Source organism: Bubalus bubalis, chromosome 24 (assembly GCF_019923935.1).
Source record: "Bubalus bubalis isolate 160015118507 breed Murrah chromosome 24, NDDB_SH_1, whole genome shotgun sequence".
Taxonomy (NCBI): domain Eukaryota; kingdom Metazoa; phylum Chordata; class Mammalia; order Artiodactyla; family Bovidae; genus Bubalus; species Bubalus bubalis.
In genome coordinates, this window is record NC_059180.1 from 17,246,655 (window position 1) to 17,268,114 (window position 21,460).

Genomic DNA, 21,460 nt, shown 5'->3' on the forward strand with positions numbered 1-21,460 from the left:
ATTGAGTTGATGATGCTATCCAACCATCTCAGCCTATACTCCAAAAGTTTAAAAAATAATATAAAATAACCTGGATTTTAAAAAAATGGAAGCACTAACCACACATGTTCGTTGTCATGAAAACTTATTCCTAGGTTATGTCACCCCTTATCCATTAGAATAAAACTTTTTCCCTTCGAAAATGGACCAGTCAGTAAGGGGTAAAAACCACTATTCATTCCTTTTGTTTGGGTTTATGACTAGTTGAAACATTTGTATCATTGTCAGGAGATTGGAAAGATTTTTTGAGGTAGAATCCACCAGCAGGATGAGTGGTGGCCTGTGGCCCATGGATTCACATGGCCCTGTCCGCTCCCCCTCGTCTCTCGTGGTCTGTGGGCTCACGTGGCCCTGTCCACTCCCCCTCGTCTCTCGTGGTCTGTGGGCTCGTGTGGCCCTGTTGCACCCGTTCCCCCATCTCACGTGGCCATCTTGCCCCCCCATCTCTCGCAGCGTGGATGACATCCACTTCCTGGTGCTCCAGAACCTGATCCAGAGCACGCTGGCCCTCTCGGACAGACAGATGGAGATCTGCCAGTCGTTCCAGGTGGGCGTTGGGGACACAGCGTTAGCTTTGCAGCAGCATTCCAGGACTTGTGACCCTTCCCAGCCTGGGGGCCCATGAGGTTTCTCCTCCTTCTCTTCTTACCTATGAGGTCTCAGGGGGCCTGATTGCCCCCCGAGGCTCCAGCCAAATCTTCATTCATCTTTTTTCGTTTGTTTGGTGTTGTGACATGGCTGGCAGGATTTAGTAGTTCCCTGACCAAGGATTGAACCTGGGCCACCGCAGTGAAAGGCCTGAGTTCTCATCACTGGACTGCCAGGGAAGACCCCCCCATTCACTGAAGTATGGGCACAGGATCTGGTGACCTCCAAAATCCCTCCCAGGGCTGAGGTTTTGAATCTAACGTTGAAGGCAGACAATTAGGCAGAAGAAATGAGCCATGACAAAAGAGCTGAGAAACTAATTGGGCTACGTAGCATATCTTTTCCAATTATAGTGGACAAGTGTCAACAGTTTGATTGTTAGAAATATCACCCGGTGGGAAAGCTGCCTTTCTGCGGGCATTGAGTCTTACACATCTCCTGAGAACATACTAGAACTGTGATGCTGCTTGGATCGTAGCTGAATGCGGATGAAGGAGAAGGCAGATCTTAACCCTGCGCCGAGCCTGGGAAAGTGGTGGAATTAGTACTTTATAGGTGTGAAAACTTGGCTCAGAGAAGTTAAAAAGCCCATGACCAAGATCCCAGAGCCCATTCATCAAACCTGAGTCTGTGTGGCTCCAAGGCCCCAGCGGAGAGGAGTCTGCTCCGCGAACCCATGCTTCCTTTCCCTTTTTTTGGCTGTGCTGGGTCTTCATTGCTGCGTGGGTGCTTCTCTAGTTGCAGTGTGCGTGCTTCTCATTGCAGTGGCCTCTCGTTGCCGAGCACAGGCTCTAGCGTGCCTGGGCTTCAGCACTTGTGGCCCCCGGGCTCTGGAGCACAGGTTCAACGGTGGGCTCACGGGCTTAGTTGCTCTGAAGCGTGTGGAATCTTCCTGGACCAGGGATCAAACCCGTGTCTCCTGCATTACCCCTGAGCTACCAGAGAAGCCCTTCTCTTGTTTTTAATGATCACAAAAGTGTGTTCCAAGTAGGGCTTATCTACGTTTGTATTTAATCTCGCAACCTAAAACTCAGCTCCTACAGCTTACATGACCAAGTCAAGCCAGTTTGGAACCTGAAGGAAGAAGTTAGAAAACAAAGGGCTGGTGGTGTTTCTTATCCTGCTGATGTGTTTAGATGGAAGCTGTCCCAAACTTTAGGGTGTCTCAGAGTCAACTGGACAGCTCTTATAGCACGTGGACCCCAGGTTCCACCCCTGGAGACTGGAGTGGAGGGGGCAGGACCCCGACAAGCTCTCCTGCCCAGTAGGAGTTAGAGCTGGCACAGCCTCAGGGGTGGGTCCAAGCACCTGTTACATAAGAAAGTCCAGCCCCCAGGGTACAGCAGGAGCCTGATCCCTGCGTCCCAGTGGGGCCTTGTCCCAGCCTCACCTTTCCTTCCTTCAACTCTGTTTCCAGGTGGGGCCTGGACTATAACAATGTGCCAAAGGGCTGTCACTCTCCCTGACTTCCCCAGGGCATGGAAAGATGCATGAGAGAGGGCGCCTGACCCCAAGCGGGACGCAGAACCTTTCTCCAGGGACCCCCACCCGTGGCAGCAAGGAGTGGGAGGTTACAGGGATGAGGTTAAGGAATTCTTCGAGGGTCCAGTGTTAGGACTGGGTGGTTCCCCTGCAGAGGGAAGCCATCAGGGCTTTAGAGGCAGGAAGGACATGTGGTCCGATGTAGGCATAAAAGGGCTACATTTCCTGCCGTGCAGAGCGGTCAGAGGTGGGGGCAGGGAGCCCCAGGTAGAAGCCGGAAGATCAGGCAGTCACAGGCAGAAGCGACGTGGTGTGACCCAGACAGACAGTGGCTGTAGGTGGCACACCCTGGACGTTTCTGGAACATACTCAGAGTAGATTGGCCCCAGCAGATCTGCCAGTGGCTCAGGTGGGAGCTGAAGGATACCCGGTATCATGATTCTGCGTCAGCGCCCAGCGTCCATACATCCAGAGAAGTAGGCGTGGGTGCAGCCTGCCTTTTCCACCTGCCTGTGCTCTGTACTCTCTAAGGGGATGTGCTGGTGGGTCAAGGCTGACCACGGGGCTGCGGGCTTCTTCCGGGCTCTCCCCCACCACACCCCAAGTGTCCGTTCCGGCCTCCCAGCCCCACCTCCCCCTCGCCCCATCCCCCCCTCATCGGCAGCCTTCTTCCATGGATGATCAGCCATGGCGTCTGTGTATCCACTTCCCACCCCCACGCCCTGCTGGCTGGAGAGCCCCGCTCACGCCTGGCCTGCTGTGTTGCAGACCTTCCGCCTGTACCGAGACTACAAGGAACAGGTCCTGGTGAAGGCCTTCGTGGACTACCAGCGGAGGAGCCTAGTCAACCGGCGCCGGGTCAACCACACGCTGGGCCCCAAGAAAAACCGCGCTCTGCCCTTCGCGCCCATGTCCTACCAGTTGTCCCAGGCCTACCACAGGTGAGCAGGGAGGGCGGACCTGTCGGCAGAGGGAGCGGAAGTGACGGTGTCCCTCTTTGTCAGCGAGCAGGGCAGCCTGGGCCCTTTGGCCTCTTGTGCGAGACCAAGCCTCCGGGACCAGCCTCCCATCAGTGCACGTCCTTCCTTGTCCAGGAATAAGGTTCCTGCCGGCGGTCTCTCATAAGGGGGCATTTACCAGTTTTGCCGGTAGTTTGTTTCCTTTTTTTGCATCAAGTTGGGTGAAATGAGTGTCCAACAATTAGACTGGCTAAAAGTGCACCCTCCTGGTTGGGAGTGATCTCAGTCCCTAGTCCCATGGCTCAGAGCTGTACCAAGCCACCTTGGTACAGTGGGCTGTACCAGGGAAGTGTGGGCTGACACACTTCCTTTGGAAGCCATCGTGTTCAGACCGGGTTTGTGGCTCATCAGCAAGAGGGTGTTGTTACGAGGAATGAAAGTCCCCGCTCTGAACAGAGGCGAGTGCTTGGGTGCAGGCACCGAGTGGAGACAGACTGAACACACATGCCTGTCCCCTCCCCTCCAGAGGGGTCCAGGGCTCGCCTTGTGTAAAGCTACGACAGAACGCACATTCATCTTCCCCAGTTCAGCACCGAGGGGCCTAGAGTGTTGGCTCGGGTGAAGAGTCACAGCGCCGCCTTGAAGGCGCTCCGGGGAGCGGCCTCACAGAGCCCGCAGCACAGCACCTTCGTCTGAGATGGAAAGAGGGCTTCCGGGGACAGGCCAGCGTGCGCGGTGTCGGCGGCCAGTTGGAAGCGCCTGCGGCCCATCCACCCCCAGGCCTGGGCACCCCAAGCTCAGAAAGGCCCTCCCCTTCTCGTCCTGTCTTAGGATTTTCACGTGGCGGTTTCCGAGCACCGTCTGCACAGAATCGTTCCGGTTCTTCAGCAGACTCCTGGCTGCGGGCAAGCGGGACCAGGATGATCACTTTTCCTTCAAAGACCAAAACTGTGGCGAGCCCGCGAGCGACCTGGTGGCGTTCTCTTTGGACGGCCCTGGAGGAAACTGCGTGACCGCCCTGATCCTTTTCTCCCTGGGCCTTGTTTCTGTGGACGTCAGGATCCCAGAACAGATCGTCGTGGTTGACAGCTCCATGGTGGAGAACGAGGTCATTAAGAGGTGAGGGCCACAGGCACCGTCACTTGCCCTCAGGCTGGGCGTCTGCCGTTTTATTTGCTCACTCATTCTCGTTTTTATTCACTAAACAAACACACTTCTCTGCCTTGTGCTTGGTATCATGTGGACCAAGACAGCAGAGTCTCGGCGGCGGTTCCCAGGAGCTTTGTGAACCAGGAATTCCCGTGCAGCACCTCCTGATGATGCCTCTAGGCGCCGGGGCAACCACAGGAGGGGATGGCTGGGCTGGGCCAAAGAGAAGGACCTAGAACAGTGTGGCCAGGAGGCATGGGGAGGAAGAGAAGGGGGACCATTCCTTGAGGGCTTGAGAGCTGAAATGGGGTTTACTGGACAAATGGGTGTCTTTTGGACAGAGACCAGGAAGGGTTTCCAGGCAGAAGGACCAGCCCTTACAAAGACGCAGGTGTAGGGAGTGGGGAGGGGAGTGTGAGAAGGTGGACGAGGCGGGTAATCTGGACACCAGTCCATGCTGATCTGACCTCAGCCAGATGCCAGGGGGCGTCCAGGGCCAGAGCACCACTCCCTGAGGGGGCAGCCGGACCAGCAGAGAAGGCTCCGCCAGGCTCCAGCACCCAGGTCCATTGTCTGCTCCCAGTCTAGGCAAGGACAGCACCTTGGAAGAGGACGAGGACGAAGAGGAAGACCTGGACGAAGGCTCGGGGGCCAAGCGCCGGAACATCGAGGTGAAAGCCCACCAGGCCTCCCACACCAACTACCTGCTGATGAAGGGCTACTGCGTCCCCGGCATCGTCAGCAACCGCAACCTCAACCCCAACGACAACGTCGTGGTGAACTCCTGCCTGGTCAAGTTCCGCCTGCGCTGCACCCCCAAGCCCACCAGGCTCGCGCTCACAGGTGAGCACCGCCCCTGCCCACCCCAAGGCCCAGACCCCCAGCTCATGGCCAGGCTCCCAGGGCTGCCTGGGGAAGCCACCGCCGACCAAACCAAAGGGAAAAGCAAAGGAAAACCCCTCCTGTCCTTAGCAGCTGACCCGGGGCAAGGCGGGCAGTGGAGGGTGGGCACGCGGCCCGAGTTGGCTGCTTGTTTGGGGAGCCCTGGGCTGTTCCTGCTGTGGTTAGCGCTCAGTGTGGTTTTTTTACTTAAGTCTTTTGACCCCTTGCTGTGAAAGCTGAGTATTCCACTTATATCCATCACCTCTTATCTCCTTTTTTTCCAATTTTTACATGTTTTTGAGTTCTTGTATTGATTGCCTCTGAAACGTTAATGACTTACTTTCACCTCCGTTTCCTGCACCCTCGATATCAGGCACTCTCCTCGCTGCACATATAATGAGAATGCTAGGGCCTCGTCCCTGTCCTTCTCACCCTTGCCTTTCCTGGCCCGTCTGACTCGCCTTCATTTTCACGTGTTGAGGAGTTTACTCTTTTGTAGCTAGTTTGTTTATTTTTGGCTGCACTGTGTTTGCATTGCTTTGTGCGGGCTTTCTCTGGTTGTGGTGCTGCGGCTCCTCACTGTGGTGGTGTCTCTTGTTGCAGAGCACAGGCTCCAGGGTACAGGCTCAGTAGTTGAGGTACACGGGCTTAGTTGCTCCATGGCATGTGGAATCTTCCCAGACCAGGAATTGAACCCGTGTCCCCTGCATTGGCAGGCAGATTCTTATCCACTGGACCACCAGGGAAGTCTGAGGTGTCTAGTTTCATAACCACGATCAGTATCCCATGCTGTGTCGGGAGCTTGGCCTGGGCAAAAATGTGGCGACCTGAGGCTTGTGGTCTTAGCAGAGATACCTTGTCCAGGAAGTACCAGAAACCAGCCCCAGCGGGTTTGAGCGTAAGTGGGGATTTATGGAGAAGTCCCAGGGTATCTCAGAGGGTCTCAGAAGCCGTGAACATGTGAGCATCAGGAAGGGTGGGCCCGAGGCAGCCAGAATGGAGGACCGCCGCCCCCCACTCTGTTCAGAGGCCCCAGCCCCCACCTTTTCCCCTTCACTGTGAGTTGTGAGCAGGAGAACCTTATGGCCCCGGGGATCCAGCTGGCTGCAGTCAAGGGCCCAGAGGCATATATCAGGAACCTGACTGCCAGGGGCCCAGCCGTGTCTACTCAGAAAGCGACCCCTTGACCAATTTTGGAAAGCAGCGAGTCCATGTTGGCGTGCACCTGCCTTGGCATCGCTTGTATACTGGTCTGGGGAGGGGAGGAGGCTTCTCAGGGCTGATGCTGGTCCTCCCCGTCTCCACAGACCCTTCTCTGGAGGAGCTGACGGTAGGGCCCTCCTGCCTCCCTGACACCTTCACGAGGCTGATAAACAGCCCAGAGGACACCTGCAGCTTAGAGGAGTTCGTCCACCAGGTGGCGCTGTCTGGGTACCAGCCCGGAGATGTGTTCGCCGCCCTGGAGATCCAGGAGGCCATTGCAGCAGCTGGTTGCTTTGGGGTGGACCGGCTGGAGCTGAGCAAACAGTTCTTCGCCTTGGCCAGGACAGACAGTGAGCGCACCAGGACCTTCACAGACTACGTCCAGGTGAGCTGTGCTCTCAGGTAGCTGCAGAAGCAAAAGCAGGAGTTGCAACTCCTGGGTCAGAGGCGTGCTATGAGTGGGCTTGGTTTGGGGCGTGTGGAATTTTTTTTTCAAAAGTTGAATTGGTTGTCAACATTGAAGATTGCCTAAAACCCTAGCTTCTCCTGAAAGTTAGAAGGTCCGTCTGTCCTCTCTGGGCCGTTTCTTCAGCAGAGCTGGGTGGAGCCTCCCCCACCCAAGCTTTGGGCCTCGTCCTCCCCCAGCTCTCTGCTGTCTCCAGACTCCCTGCCGCTGATCCACAGTCTCACTGCTTCGTTAGCATGAGTCCGTGTGCCCAATGCACAGTGACGCCAGACAGAATGAATCCACAGGGTTTGGAGCAGAGGAAAGTTAATTGTAGGGCCACGCCAGGAGACAACAGCTCATGCCTTAACAGCCCTGAGCTCTTTGAAGGGTTTCGGCAAAGCATTTTTAAAGGGCAGGTGAGGCAGGGGCAGCACGGGGTGGTGTTTTTGCAGAAACACTGGGCCCTCGGGGTGTGGAGTCTGGGAGGAGATGGCCAGGCAGGCGACTGGTGAGGTCGCAGCAGCTTTGAGGGTGCAATGTGGTTCCAAGAAGTCGAGGCAGAGGTCAGCTGCCCTGAGGAGCTGGACTAGCCACTGGCTCAGGACGCTTAAAGCACTCAGGCAGGGGAAGCGAGCCCTGATGACCCTGGGGTTCCCTGCAGACCCGTCTGTCTCCCCTTTTCCTAGGACCTCTTAGAGCACCAGCAGGTGCTGGAAGTCGGCGGGAACACCGCTCGCCTTGTGACCATGGCCAATGCACAGCCCTGGCTCCTGCACTCGGTGCGGCTGAAAGACAAAGAGGGGGGTGCTGACCTTCAAAGAGACGACCACCGGGCCAGACCGCCCGAGGGGCCTTCCAGCGAGGACAACCCCCCAGAGAGGCAGGCACCGCCCTCTCAGAGCCCCCAGAGCGCCAAGAGGCGTGGCAGCTGGGCCGGCCCTGACACAAACAGCCAGGGCGGGGATGCTGACCCCACGAGTGCCCTGGAGCCCCCCGCAAAGAGGCCTGCACTCCAGGACATACGCTTGGCCCCCAGCCCAGGGCCCAGAGCAGAAGAGGAGCTGGGGACTCTGGCGCCTGCCCTGCTCGCGGCTCCTGAGGATGGAGGTGCATCGGAAGCCGGGCCAGGGGACCAAGAGGGTGTTGGGGTTGCCAGCTTCCCAGGCCAGGAGCAGCTGAGCTGTCAGGCCCAGCTTCCAGAGGCCCCTGAAGACCCCAGAGGTACCAAAGCCTGTCCCCACCCCGCCTTCCCCCCCCCCCCCCCGCCCCTTCTCTGTCGGGGCCTGAAGGGCCCACACCACCTCCTCAAGACCAGGAGTCTGCTGCTGCCACAAGGGGGCCTTTCCGTCAGCTTTCCTCGGCCCCGACTTAGCGGGAGTTTCTTGACACTCGTCTTCCCCCTAGAGGGCAGGGGCCTCGTGCTCCTTAGCCGACTTGTGAATTAATTACAAGGACGAGGCTCTCTTCTGGTTCTGGAAAGAGGCGTTTCCTGAGGTGTCCTTACCAGGAAGCTGCAAGGGGAAGGGTCTCGCCTCCCAGGGGACTTGGCAGGTGCCCCCCACCCCTTTCCTCTCCTCTGCTGGAATTCTCCCAGGGATTTATACACCCAGCTATGTGGTCAGGGCTTCTAGAGAAGGATAGGCACTCGCTTGCTCCCCTGGGTTGGGGGCATCACCGAGCCCTGGGCACAGCCCCGACTGGCACCCCACCATCTGTCCATCTGATACTGTCCTGGGGGTGCAGCCCCCACACCCCGCCGCCCCGAGGAGGGAGGTGCTGTCTCTGTGCTCACGGCCTTACCGCCAGACCCAGAAGGACCTGTGGGATGAACGGTTGGGGGAGAGACGGGTGGGCCCCACCTCTGCAGTCTCCCACGCCTCTCCCCTCTTGTCAGGTCTGGCAGATGGTTCTGCAGCTGGCAACCTCTCCCAGGTGGCATGGGAAAGGTGAGTGTGGTTCAGGCTCCAGCGGCCTGGGCTGGGAGGGGGCGATGAGAGCCTCGGAGGGTGGCGCCCAAGGTCCGGGGTAGATTATTACCTGGAGGTCTTTCACAAAGGTTTGTCAAGCACAGCGCTTCTCGGCCAGGGGTCTCAGACACCTGAGGGACCGTGGGTCCCTCTCACCAGAGACCAGGCAGGTGCTCCTTGCCCAAGGTGGACGAGGCCACAGTGCTGACGGCTGTAGCGCCCCGTCCGCTGGGAACGGTGGGTGTCACGGAAGTCCGCGGGGCGCCTCCCACAGTGTATGCATCACCCTCGGCTTGAAGGGCCATGTTCTGCTGGCTCAGATTGGGCGGGCCCCGTCACATGGTCAGAGCCAGGTGTCCAGCTAGCCTGGGGTGTCCCACACTGGGACCCTGTGTGGCAGACCTGTCACTGCTTTAGTTTTTAGTAAAAACCTAAGCCAGTCAGACCTCCCCGGTTGCTCAGACGGTAAAGAATCTGCCTGCAATGCAGGAGACATGGGTTCAGTCCCTGGGTCGGGAAGATCCCCTGGAGAAGGGCAACCCACCCCAGTATTCTTGCCTGGAGAATCCCATGGACAGAGGAGCCTGGCGGGCTACAGTCCATGAGGTCGCAAAGAGTTGGACATGACGGAGCAACTAACCCTTCTAAACCAGTCACTGCTTTGGTTGTTAGTAGAAACCTTCTGGAAGAGTGTGCCTGGAACCCCAAATACAACACAGAGGCAGAGCTGCTGCACATGGAGCTGTGAGCTTGGTCAGAAGGGGGTGCAGCCATTTGTTGTTGTTGTTGTTAATGAAAATAAGCTTTATGATACCAAGGAATAAATACAAAGATGCAGATAGTTCCATTTTCTTCTAGATGTTTAGGGTCAACTTATAACAAAGGCAGAACTGAAATCTACTTTCAGTCCTAGGAAAAAGTTCAGGGGTCCTTGTTAGGTTTGGTTTGGGAGGTTGACTCTTTTTCTTCTGCATTTATAACTTGCGCATTTTAGAATTGACTTCAGAGCACCAATAGTCATGCAAATGCTTAAGCAGAAAAGAAGTTACATTAAGCAGAATTTACACTGTATGGGAAACGAGGGGACCAGCTACTAGGTTAAGAGTCCTGTCAAGTCTTCCCTACAAAAGAAAAAAAACCCTGCAGGTTCTGTCAGGTCCCAGAGGGAGCTGGTAAATCTAGAAGTCCTGGCTCTTCCCCGCCCCACCAGTGTGGGGTGATGAGGGGGCTGGGGCCCGTCCCTTCAGGCGGCAGGAGAGCCAGAGGCAGAAGAACAGGAGGGAGGGGTCCTCAGCCCTGCCAGTGGGCTGGGCACCCGTCTGCCGAGGTGGGGGCCACGTGGAATCAGCTGTCTCCCCTCCCCCACTAAGCCTGATGCCCGTTTCCCCACCCCTACCCGCCACAGGGACTGTGAGAGCGTGCGCTTCATCGGGCGCCCGTGGCGCATCGTGGACGGCCGCCTGAACACGCCGGTGGTCAAGGGCATGATGGAGGCGGTGCTGCACCACATCATGACCAGGCCCGGCGTGCCCGAGAGCGCCCTGCTGCAGCACTACAAGGGCGTCCTGCAGCCGCTGGCCGTGCTCGAGCTGCTCCAGGTGACCCTCAGCGGGGAGGCGCTCGCTGCGTCCCCGTGCCCCACTGCACCTTTCCTCCTCCGGGGTCTCAGGGGGCGGGGCGCAGTGGGCACGTTGGCTGAGCTCTGGGGTCGGCCACTGCTTACCAGCTCAGCCCACGAGGGTGCACTGGCCTCCTCGCAGACAGCCAGCTCCTCAGAAGTCTTGGGCCCCTGGTATCCTCCCCCCGCCACCCTCAAAGCTTACTCCCACCCCTGTGCCCAGAGAGGTCAGCCCATTGCCCTGTGAGGCCACTGCGCCGGCTGAGCCCCACACCGATTTCCTTCCTCCTGCATCTGCTCTTTAGCGCTGCCAGCGCCCAGCCCCAGTTCTCAGCACTCAGCCTCCCACAGCCCCCACCCCTGCCCCGGGTCCCCGCCCCAGCTGTCCCTCCCAGGTCCTCCTTCAGCCCCGAGCTGCTGCCTAGGCTTACACAGAAGCATCCCTGGGGTCTTACTTCTGACCCTTACTCAAGACCAGGGCTCAAGGGCTTGCATGCCCACGGGGACCAGCAGGTACGTGAGTGACCAACCCTCATGGGTGGCAGGGAGAGTTGGTGAGGTGCCCACAGTCTCCTAAGGGCAGCTCGGCTTGATGGCCACCCTGGGCTCCGGCCGTGTGTGCACAGGAGTTCCAACTCCTCGACAGAAGAGCGGGAAGTTCAGTGCGCAATTCCCTGCACTTCACAGCAGGTCTGGGCCAAATAACCCCGTCTGGAAGCCAGTCTGCAGCCCCTGCTCAACACGGGACCGCTGTATAAATGCTGGCCACGCCCTTTCTCTCTCGCCCTGGCCTCTTGCTTAAACCTGCCTGGTCAATCCCTGCTCGTCTCTCAAGGCCACCCTCCTGTGTCTGTTCTGGGAGGCTGCTCTGGGTACAGAGGACATGGTCCTTAAATGCCCCTGGAAACCCATCTGTCTGTGCCATTGCAGGGGCTGGAGACCCTGGGCTGCATTAAAAAGTGCGTGCTGAGAAAGCCCGTGGCCACTTCGCTCTTCTCGAAGCCGTCGGTGGGAGAGGCGCCGCTGAGCCTGGACGAGAGCCCCATGGTGTTCTATGAGCCCACGCTGGACTGCACCATCCGCCTCGGCCGCGTCTTCCCCAACGAGGTGAACTGGAACAAGTGGGTCCACCTCTGAGGCCCGTGTGGTCCTGGCAAGCCTCCAGGGAATTCTCTCCTGGGGGGCCTCTGCCCACGTGTGGGGGCGGCCTGGCAAGGTCGGGACCCAAGGATTCCTGCATCCCGCCCACGGGAACACTGTGTGCCCAGCCCAGCCCTGGCTGTGGTTTCTGGCCTGGAACTCTGGACGGAGGACCAGCTGGCCGCCTGCTCCCAGCCCATCCACGGCCAGCCTTCAGGACTGTGCTGCTCCCCACCTGCTCTCCTCCTGTTTCCAATCTCTCTGGATCCTGGGTTGTGGTGAGAGGCCCCGGTGGGCTGGTCCTCCAAGGCTTCCGAGACGATCCTGCCCTTCGGGAGCAGAGCCGCCTGCCCGGGCCCTGAACCTTCTCTGGATATCCCCCCACTGGCCAGTGAGGGGTCAGAAGCTGTGGGCCTCAGGGGTCTGCCCCATCCACGCAGATTCATGTTCCAGCTTCCGGCCACCCCATCATGTAGGACTCTCCGTGCTCCCCAGAAAGCCCCCCTTGCTCTGAGGGACAGGGCCTCGTGGGGACATGTCATAGAGCGCGGGCTGGGTGACCCCCTGCCAAGGCCGCCATCGAGACTTGTTCCTCTGGAGGCAGGACCCCTGACCGCTGAGCCTGCAAGCCACCCACAGGCCTCCTGCCACCTGGAAATGGGGAGTCCTTACAGGTTTGGGGTTTGTCTTTTTTTTTTTCTTTTCAACCTCTTTCCTTATTGATAAAAAACCCTGGCATGTATTTATATGTTTTTTTTTAATTAAAGCAAAGTAAAACGCATTTCGTTTTGTATTTCCTAAAGAATCTTTGATCCACCGGGGGCTTGTTGTTTTTCCACCATGGAACAGCCGGGAATAGACGTCGGTAAAACCCAAGGAACAGGTGGGTGCTGGGGGTGAGCTTGGCTTGGCCCATCCTGGCACTGCCTCACTGCACGCCACTGCCTCAAAACCCTTCCTCCCACTCAGCCGGGCCCCGGCCTGTCCCTTAACAGGCATCTGGCCGCACTCAGGCCAGGCCTGTGGCCAAGGCGATGCCGGCAGGCTGCTGAGGTTGAAGCCTGGAGCGTGGATGCGGCCCACAGCTGGTCTCTTTCGCTCACAGTGTTTCTGTTGTTTTTTAGTTAGTTACCAACATTTCTTTAAAATTGGAGGTTTAACATTTAAAAAAAAATCCAGAACTCTGTCTTCTCTGGAAAGATCTAGAAATAGATCTTTCTGCATGTGACCATCACAAGTATGGGACACGCCCCCCAGTCACGGCTGGCCCGCCCCCAGGCCAGGCCTCAGGCCCATCAGAGCTCCTCTCACTCTAACCTGCAGCTCATGGCCTGGCCCACCTGGCAGCCTTGGGTTTCCAGCTTCTCTCTGCCAGGGACCTGGTCCCCGGGCCAGAGTCCAGGGTGACGGGGCAAAGAACAGGAGGCATGGGGCCCGGAGTCTTGAGAGTGAACCGGCCCCCACCCCCAACACTGCCAAGACCTGGCCAAGTTTTGGCATCATTTTTTTTTCTTTCCTTCTTTATTCGTTTTTACTCTAAAGTGAAAAAATAGCATTTGGGGTGATCTGGGTAATCAAGTAGAATAATGGTTATGATTTGCTTTGTAAACAGAAAATACAGATGATGATTGTGTGGGAATGCATCTCGTGGCGGGAGGAAGGTAGGGTTGGGATCCAGTCTTGATGTTCCCATCCCAGAGCCTTGGTTTTCTCATCTGAGAAATGGGGATAGACCGTCCCCCTCACAGGAGGGCCAGATGAGCTGGAGAACACCAAGGACAAGCACGTAGCAGGACTCAGTGAAGTCTGTTTCCTTCCCTGTGTGCCCAGATTGAGAGGCAGTTCGGGCACATGTCTAGGAGATGGACACGGGCGAGGAGTCAGCTCTCCAGCGGAGAGCGGGGGTTTCTGTGACCCACATTCCCACATCTAGGCATCCCGTGCAAGGATGACTTCCTCCTTCCCTCCCACCCCCCACCCATCCCATCAATCTGTCCGTGTGTCCATCCACCCCCTCAGCTAGCCCCCACCCAAGGTAGCTCTCTGCCCTTCTAAGCTCTGTACCCAGGGTTTGCAAAACCGGAAGTGTAGACCAGAAGCTATGAGATCAGATGGCTTCAGAGCCAGGCAGGTAATATAAAGTGGCCTGGTTAATACCAGGCAGGGTAGGAACTATGGAAAATTAAAATCTGCATGCCCAGGGTGAGAAGGAATTCATGTTTAGAAAAAAAAGATTTTAAACACTGACCACCTAGTAAAACACTCCGCCTGCAGTGTGGGAGACCTGGGTTCGATCCCTGGGTTAGAAAGATCCTCTGGAGAAGGGAACGGCTACCCACTCCAGTATTCTGGGCTGGAGAATTCCAGTTCATGGGGTCGAAAAGAGTCAGACACGACTGAGCGACTTTTCACTTACCTAGTAAAACACGGGATAGGAGTGGGGAGCACCAAGCCAGAGGGGTCATGTCCTGTTCACCCCGAGTGACAGCACACCCTAGACCCCCAAAGGTCTGTCCTCTGGGTTCCTTGTCCCTCCACACTCCATTTTTACTCCTTTTTACTTACATAAGGTGTGAGTCGTTCAGTCACGTCCAACTCTGCGATCCCATGGACTGTAGCCCACCAGGTTCCTCTGCCCATGGAGTTCCCCAGGCAAGCGTACTGGAGTGGTGTGCCACTCCCTTCATCAGGGGATCTTCCTGACACAGGGATCAAACCCAGGTCTCCTGCATTGCAGGTGGGTTCTTTACCGTCTGAGCCACCAGGGAAGCCCACACTCTTCATTTTTACTCCTTTCATTTTTACTCCTTTTTGCTTACATAAGCCATACTTAATCCATTCTCTTTAAACATCTAAACCTGCAGGCTGCTTTCTTCTCCAGGCCTTTTTCTCTGCATTTACATACCTTTTATGCTCCCCACCCCTAAGAAAACACAGACCTGTGATGGCATGTTGCGTACTGACACAGCTCCAGCTGTGGTTCACCCTGGAGTGCCCTTGCACGTCGGTGCCTGCATGTAGAGAGCCATGAGTTACGAGGTAAGTCTAGGCGGGAGTCCTGGCACTGAGGTCCTGATGTTACTCCCTCTTCACTGAAATTGCGTCCTGGTTTTCCCCACTGAGCATCTTCTCTGCCTTCCCAGGCCCCACCTCTCTTCCTTCTGGAGCCCAATCAGATCTCACTCAGTGTCTGGCAGCTGCCAGCCTCCCACATCCCCTTCCCTTCCACCCTCGCTTTGCCCAAGGCCACCCAGAATCCCGGGCTGAGTGATCTGTGTCCTCTGGCTTCACCTGACTACCCACCCTTCCCCTGGGTCCTTACCCCACTTATGCCAGGGAATTTTCCACATGTGCGTGTGTGTATGTGTGTTGTATGTGTGAAGTGTATGTGTATTTTTTATATGTGTGTGTGTGCACACGTGATCTCCTTGCTTAGTGTGGTCTCACCACCCACACCGCCTGGTGCCCAATGCAGGCCCGCCCACCCTCCCAAGGAGTAGAATTCAGCCCTTGTTGAATTTAAAAGAGAACCTACTAAAAAAGAAAAATAAATAAGAATTTTTAAAACAAATTTTAAATTTAAAAGATTTTTATAAGAAAAAAATTGAACATACTATAAATAAATAATAAAAAAAAACTTACCACGGTTACCAAAGGGGAGAAGGAGGAGGGACAAATTGGAAGGTTAGGATTAACAGATACAAGCTACTATACATAAAACAGGGAACCAAGAATTACCTTGTAGCAATTATACCCAATGTCTTCTAATAACCTATATGAAATATAATCTGCAAAAAAAAAAAGAAAAATCATTTTGCTGTACATCTGAAACTAACAGCATTGTAACCAAAAGAACCTACCAGTTCACCTTGTGAACATTCCCTCCGCACTGAGTTTCTGTGACAATTGTGTAGCCAGCTGGCAGTGCCAGGCAGGTGCGAGGGGAGCCCCTGGACCTCTGCACAGGGAGGACACCCCCTTCAGCGGGCTCCTCAGCCAAGTTCCAGTGGTCACCAGCAGGTGGCAGCAGCAACCCAACATCTCCATTTGCTGAGGGTTGGTCTGGTCTCCAGATGTCTGTACTCATAGCTTGTTTGGGCTTCCCAGGTGGCCCAGAATCCGCCTGCCAATGTAGGAGACCCAAGAGATACAGGTTCAGTCCCTGGATCAAGAGGATCCCCTCAAGAAGGAAATGGCAACCCACTCTGGTATTCTTGCCTGGAAAATGCCATGGACAGGACTGAACGCACGTGCACGCACATACAGCTCATTGTCCAGCCAAGTGTAAGGTTGAGATCAACAAAAGTATATGGGAGTGGGGGTCAGGGTGGGACTGATTTGTCCACAAAAATGATAAAGTAACAACATTTTCTAAGCACTTCCAATGTGCCAGACACCCTTCCCCATACTTCACACGTATTGATTCCTGGTCCTGATCAATATACCCATTCCATGTATGAGAAAACTGAAGCATGAGGAAGTGAAATGATTTCTGCAGGTTGAAAGCTAGTAATTGGATTTCCTGGTTTCCCAATTCACACCATCCAGCCTCAAAGCCCTCCCTGCTTAGGCTCCTTTCCAGAGATGGAGTTTGCCTTGGGTGGGTGGCCATCATGATGCTGAGAGACCCCCCCCCCAAATTGCAGAATCTAAAATTTATTTTCTGGGGCCATCAGTTTTTAAAGAGAGGATGCTCACGTCTGTTGCCCCCAGAGATGTACCTCAAAAGCCCAGTTCAGTTCAGTCGTGTCCAACTCTTGGCGATCCCGTGAATCGCAGCACGCCAGGCCTCCCTGTCCATCACCAACTCCCAGAGTTCACTCAGACTCATGTCCATGGAGTCAGTGATGCCATCCAGCCATCTCATCCTTTGTCGTCCCCTTCTCCTCTTGCCCCCAATCCCTCCCAGCATCAGAGTCTTTTCCAATGAGTCAACTCTTCGCATGAGGTGGCCAAAGTACTGGAGTTTCAGCTTCAGCATCATTCCCTCCAAAGAAATCCCAGGGCTGATCTCCTTCAGAATGGACTGGTTGGATCTCCTTGCAGTCCAAGGGACTCTCAAGAGTCCTGCAACACCACAGTTCAAAAGCATCAATTCTTCGGCGCTCAGCCTTCTTCACAGTCCAACTCTCACATCCATACATGACCACAGGAAAAACCATAGCCTTGACTAGACAGACCTTTGTCTGACTAGACAGAGTTCAAAGTAATGTCTCTGCTTTTGAATATGCTGTCTAGGTTGGTCATAACTTTCCTTCCAAGGAGTAAGAGTCTTTTAATTTCATGGCTGCAGTCACCATCTGCAGTGATTTTGGAGCCCCCCAAAAATAAAGTCTGACACTGTTGCCACTGTTTCCCCATCTATTTCCCATGAAGTGATGGGACCGGATGCCATGGGGAGTGTAGTTTCAGGCATGGCTGGATCCAAGAGCTTAAGAGGTATTATCAGGAGTACAGGTCTACTTCCTAGCTCTGCTTTCCAATGTGTTGGCCTCACCTCAGATGAGCTGTTCCCTCCTGGCTCTCCCCTCTAACCCAGCCCCGTCCCCAGCCGCTTCAGGATTAGCCACCCCTACAGCACGTAGGAAAAGCATATGGACTAGCTGGGGTCACATGTCTGAGCCTGAACCCTCACTGAGACCAGGAGGGTGGCATGCTCTCTGCGGGGTGGGGGCGCCCGGGTCACGTAGCCATTCCCAGACCTGGGGTCAGCCCCCCAGGGATGCTGACACAAGCTCAGGCACCCATGGCCGTCTCTTCCCTCCTGACCCAGGTGCCTTGCAGCAGAGCAAGGTGAGGAGAGTTTGGACTTGGGGTCAGGAGCCCAGAGTTCAAGCTCTGACTCTGACCTTTAATTCAGGGTGTGACCGCAGACAAGTCACCGGTCCCTTCTGCACTTTCACTTCATTTGTTGAATGGATATCCCGCCCCTGGGAGCCTGCAGAGGGAAAAGGCCTGGGCCAGGAGCAGTGTGTGGCACCCTCCTGCCTCCAAAGACAGGGTTGTTAGTAACTGTATGGCCTGGACTCTGACCCCCTCACCCCGTGTTTAGGGCTCTGTCACATCTCCAGGCCTTTGCTCAAACTCTTCCCTCTGCCTGAGTAGCTGGTGTCTCTTACAGGTCCTATTCATTTTCCAGAGCCCAGCAAATACCACCTCCTCCCTGAAGACCCCCCACAGCCTTCCTACTACCTGCTCTGATCTCCCATCCAAGTGCTGGGGTTGCCTCATACCAGCTAGGAGTGTCGATTATAAACATCTCTTCCAATCCCTTATTTAAAGCCATCAAGTCCAACTGACCGTGGTGAAATGTTTTCACCGTGGAAATAAGCAAACCCTGCAAATCAGGCTTTACTGAGGAGGGCTCCCTATGTGCCTGAGTGGGGGTGAAGCAGCGAACACAAGAGGTGAAGTTGCTGCCTTCCTGGAGCTTGTGTTTGGCATTTCATCCTTGTCTCTAGCAACTGTTTATCTCCATCCATCCATCCAACTGTTCTTCCCTCCAGCCTATGCTTCCATCCACCCACTAATGCACCCACTCGTCCATCGGTCATCCACCCACCCACCTCCTGGTACTCCAGCCCCCCAGGTGGGCCAGCTCCTGTCTCCCTTCTGCACTGACTTTTATGAGCTGGGTCCCCTTCAAGGACCCAAAGTGTCGGTGAGGAGTCCTGTCTGGCCCAGGCCAGAGACCCGTGCCCCTCCCCAACCCTGGCCTGCCATCAGTGGGGGTCACAGGTGTCCCCTCCCCCCACACACCTGGGCCCAGAGCTCTGGGTGCTGGAGAGCTGAGCTGCTTCCCCGGAGAGCCGACGGCTCATGAGCGCCTGGAGCCCGTGGTCTCCCTGAAGGTGTGAAACCACAGCACACCTTGGCCCAAGCATCTCCAGGGTGACGGTGGGGGATGGGGAGGGCTACTCACACCTGCAGGAGCTGTGGTTTCACACTTGTGCTCCCATCTGCACCTCGCACATCCTGATCCCAGCCCCACTATTAAGACCATCAATGTTCTAAAATTTTCAGAACCAAGGAATCCAGTGCTCTCTGAGCGACTTCTGCCAACCACCACCCCCCTCCCCCTTTTACAGAGAAGTCAGAGGAGCCATCGGCAGGACTGACAGGTCAGCCTCATCCAAAAGCAGAGACAGGCCAGAGCTTCAGGTGGTGCCCTGCAGCCTGACTTTTGGGAAGGACCACGGGCCAGGCAGGGCCAGGCCGGGGCAGAGTCCCTCAGGGCTCTGAGAGCTGGTGACTGAAACAGACTCTGCTATTTTAACCTGGCTCAGCGGCCTCGAAAAGCCTGCCTCTAAAGGTGAGCACCCTTAGGAGAAAAATGATCTCTTTTCCTTTCTTTTTATTTTGATTTTTATTTTTATCGAGCTGTAGAGAAGGGGATCGGAGAAGGCAATGGCACCCCGCTCCAGTACTCTTGCCTGGAAAATCCCATGGACGGAGGAGCCTGGTAGGCTGCAGTCCATGGGGTCACTAGGAGTTGGACATGACTGAGCGACTTCACTTTCACTTTTCACTTTCATGCATTGGAGAAGGAAATGGCAAGCCACTCCAGTGTTCTTGCCTGGAGAATCCCAGGGACAGGGGAGCCTGGTGGGCTGCCGTCTGTGGGGTCGCAGAGTCGGACACGACTAAAGCGACTTAGCAGCGGCAGCAGCAGCAGAGAAGGGGATGGGGAGTACTTCTGCACGTTATGCCCCACTATGGAGATGTCCATTCTGATTTTCCTGGGATCTTTTTTCCTTTTTTAAAGTAAGAATTGTTTGCAATGTGCAGCACCAATTTCCAGCTCCTGTGAAAAGCTGATGTTCAGTAAGTTGCCTTCAAAATGTCGCAAAGAAGTATTTTCTTAGCGTCTTAATTTCACATTTCAGCAGGCTCTCTGACAAACCATCAAGAACTTGACTTCCTCTAATTCCCCAGGATGAACAAATAAGATGCCAGGGACCAGGATCACCATGTCCTTACTGCCTAGTCCAGTGTCCTTCCCCCACCGTGAGTGCCAAGAGGAGGGTCCTCTCCCAGCATCCCAGCACCTGTGTGTGCTCAATAAATATCTCTTGGGTGCATAATGGGAACAACAAATGCGCAGCAGGCGCCCGAAAACAAAATCTTGGTTGCTGAGGGGCTGATTCTAAGAAACAAAGCTGGTTTTCAACCCAGAATCCCCCAGGTGCCCCTCCGAAGGGCAGGACAGCCCGCAGGTACCTGGGTCGAGTCTGATTTCTCAGCCCCACCCAACCTCCAGCACAGACCGTGGTCCTGGCCGCAGAAGGAAGGAAACTGATGTTTATTGAGGGTCTGGGCTGCACACCGTATGTGGGCGACCTCTCTGATTTCTCCACAGGGTAGGTCAGGCCACCCACATGGTCCAGACAGGAAACTCCAGCCCAGAGAGGGGAAGCGACTCGCTGAAGATGGCACAGCCGGGAGGTGTCAGAATCAGGATTCAGAGCTACATCCATCGCCCACCCCCCGCCAGTCTTCCCACCCCCAGGGTCACAGTGGGCTCGCTTGGTCCACTTTCCCGCCCCCTGCAAGGTGATGAGGAAGAGTGTGGATCTTGTGCGGCTCCCAGAGGCAGGACCTGGGGTGGGGGGCGGTGGGTGCTGGGCTTATGGTCTGTCTCAGGCAGGGCCCTGGTCCCAGCACGTGACTGGCTTCTTGGCACGTGTCCCAGGGGCCACCCCCACATGGCTGGGAGGGAGGGAGACTGTCCTTATGTGCACAGAGGCACGTGCCGCTCACATTCATGCATACAGGGAACTCACATCGGCACAGACACACACGTGGCATCACCACGGGGGTGCTTCATGTCCACCCAGTCACTCGGGCCACACACACACACATGCACAGCCACGCCAGTGGGCCCCTGAACCCCAGATGCACACTCTGAACACCAGGCTCAGGTGTCCCGTCGGGGCATCGCTAGCTGGCCTGGGACCCCGGCGGCGTAGGTGGAGGGGCCATGACCACCCACTGTCGGAGGTAGCTCCTGGGGGGTTCCTCGTCCCTGGGGCTGCTGAAGTCACTCTCCACGGGGCTGCCACAGTCAGAGTCCGCGAAGCCGCTGTCAAACGTGTTCATGTCCAGGCCGACCGGGGGCGAGCCCGCCTCGCTGTCCGACGGCCCAGGTGTCCAATCTGCCTCATCCTCACGGGACAGCCTTAGCCGGTCAAGGAGGCTGCCTGGCCTCACGGGGCCACCGGCCGAGACACAGCCACAAGACAGGATTGTGGTCCCCGTGCTCAGGAGCCGGTCCTCTGTGTCTGGACCAGGCTCCAGGCCAGTGTCCAGGTTCAGGGCAGGGTAGCCATCGTCCCCACAGGTGCAGGGCCAGCCACACAGCCCCTCCGCGTCCACCACAGTCACCGTGTCGATGGACACCAGGCCGTACAGCCGGTCCTTCTCCTGGCTGTAAACCGAGCTGCCCAAGCTGCCGGCGGTGGAGGGCACTGGGCCCCAGGAGCCCGGCTCAAGCACCCCGTCAGCTTCCACCAGGTCTGTGGGCTCTGGCAGCTCCGTGGGCACCAGCCCCTTGGCTGCACCCTGTGGTGGGCACGGGCTGCACATCTCAAGAGCCAAGTGCACCCCTGGGCTCCAGGGCCTCAGCTCCAGGCTGGAGGCAGTGAAGGGTGTGCCCACCCATTTCTGCAAGAGAGGCAAGGAGGGAGAGTCATGGATGGGAACAGAGACAAGGGTGCTCAGTCACTGGGTCATGTCCGACTCTGCGACCCCTCGGACTGTAGCCTGCCAAGCTCCTCTGTCCATGGGATTCTCCAGGCAAGAATCCTGGAGTGCACTGCCATTTCCTCCTCCAGGGGATCTTTCCAACCCAGGGATTGAAACTGCAACTCATGCATCCCCTGCATTGGCAAGTAGATTCTTTACCACTAGGGCCATCTGGGAAGCC

At 56.2% G+C, this 21,460-nt stretch overlaps 2 protein-coding genes across 5 annotated transcripts in view; one reads left to right on the plus strand and one right to left on the minus strand.

The window, feature by feature from the left end:
• GTF3C1 (general transcription factor IIIC subunit 1) overlaps positions 1–12,316 on the plus strand; it is a 78,473-nt gene extending 66,157 nt beyond the window's left edge. For all 3 annotated transcript variants that reach the window (XM_044935735.2, XM_044935736.2, XM_006070563.4), the window contains 9 exons: positions 493–586; positions 2,938–3,110; positions 3,960–4,247; positions 4,861–5,120; positions 6,467–6,747; positions 7,497–8,031; positions 8,705–8,756; positions 10,183–10,375; positions 11,326–12,316. In XM_044935735.2, coding sequence (XP_044791670.2) covers positions 493–586; positions 2,938–3,110; positions 3,960–4,247; positions 4,861–5,120; positions 6,467–6,747; positions 7,497–8,031; positions 8,705–8,756; positions 10,183–10,375; positions 11,326–11,532 — 2,083 coding nt within the window. In that variant the 3' untranslated portion in view covers positions 11,533–12,316. The remainder of the gene's footprint in view (positions 1–492; positions 587–2,937; positions 3,111–3,959; positions 4,248–4,860; positions 5,121–6,466; positions 6,748–7,496; positions 8,032–8,704; positions 8,757–10,182; positions 10,376–11,325) is intronic.
• A 7,506-nt stretch (positions 12,317–19,822) lies between these two features.
• Positions 19,823–21,460, minus strand: part of IL21R (interleukin 21 receptor) — a 35,218-nt gene continuing 33,580 nt past the window's right edge. For both annotated transcript variants that reach the window (XM_006070564.3, XM_044935656.1), the window contains exon 9: positions 19,823–21,198. In XM_006070564.3, coding sequence (XP_006070626.1) covers positions 20,476–21,198 — 723 coding nt within the window. In that variant the 3' untranslated portion in view covers positions 19,823–20,475. The remainder of the gene's footprint in view (positions 21,199–21,460) is intronic.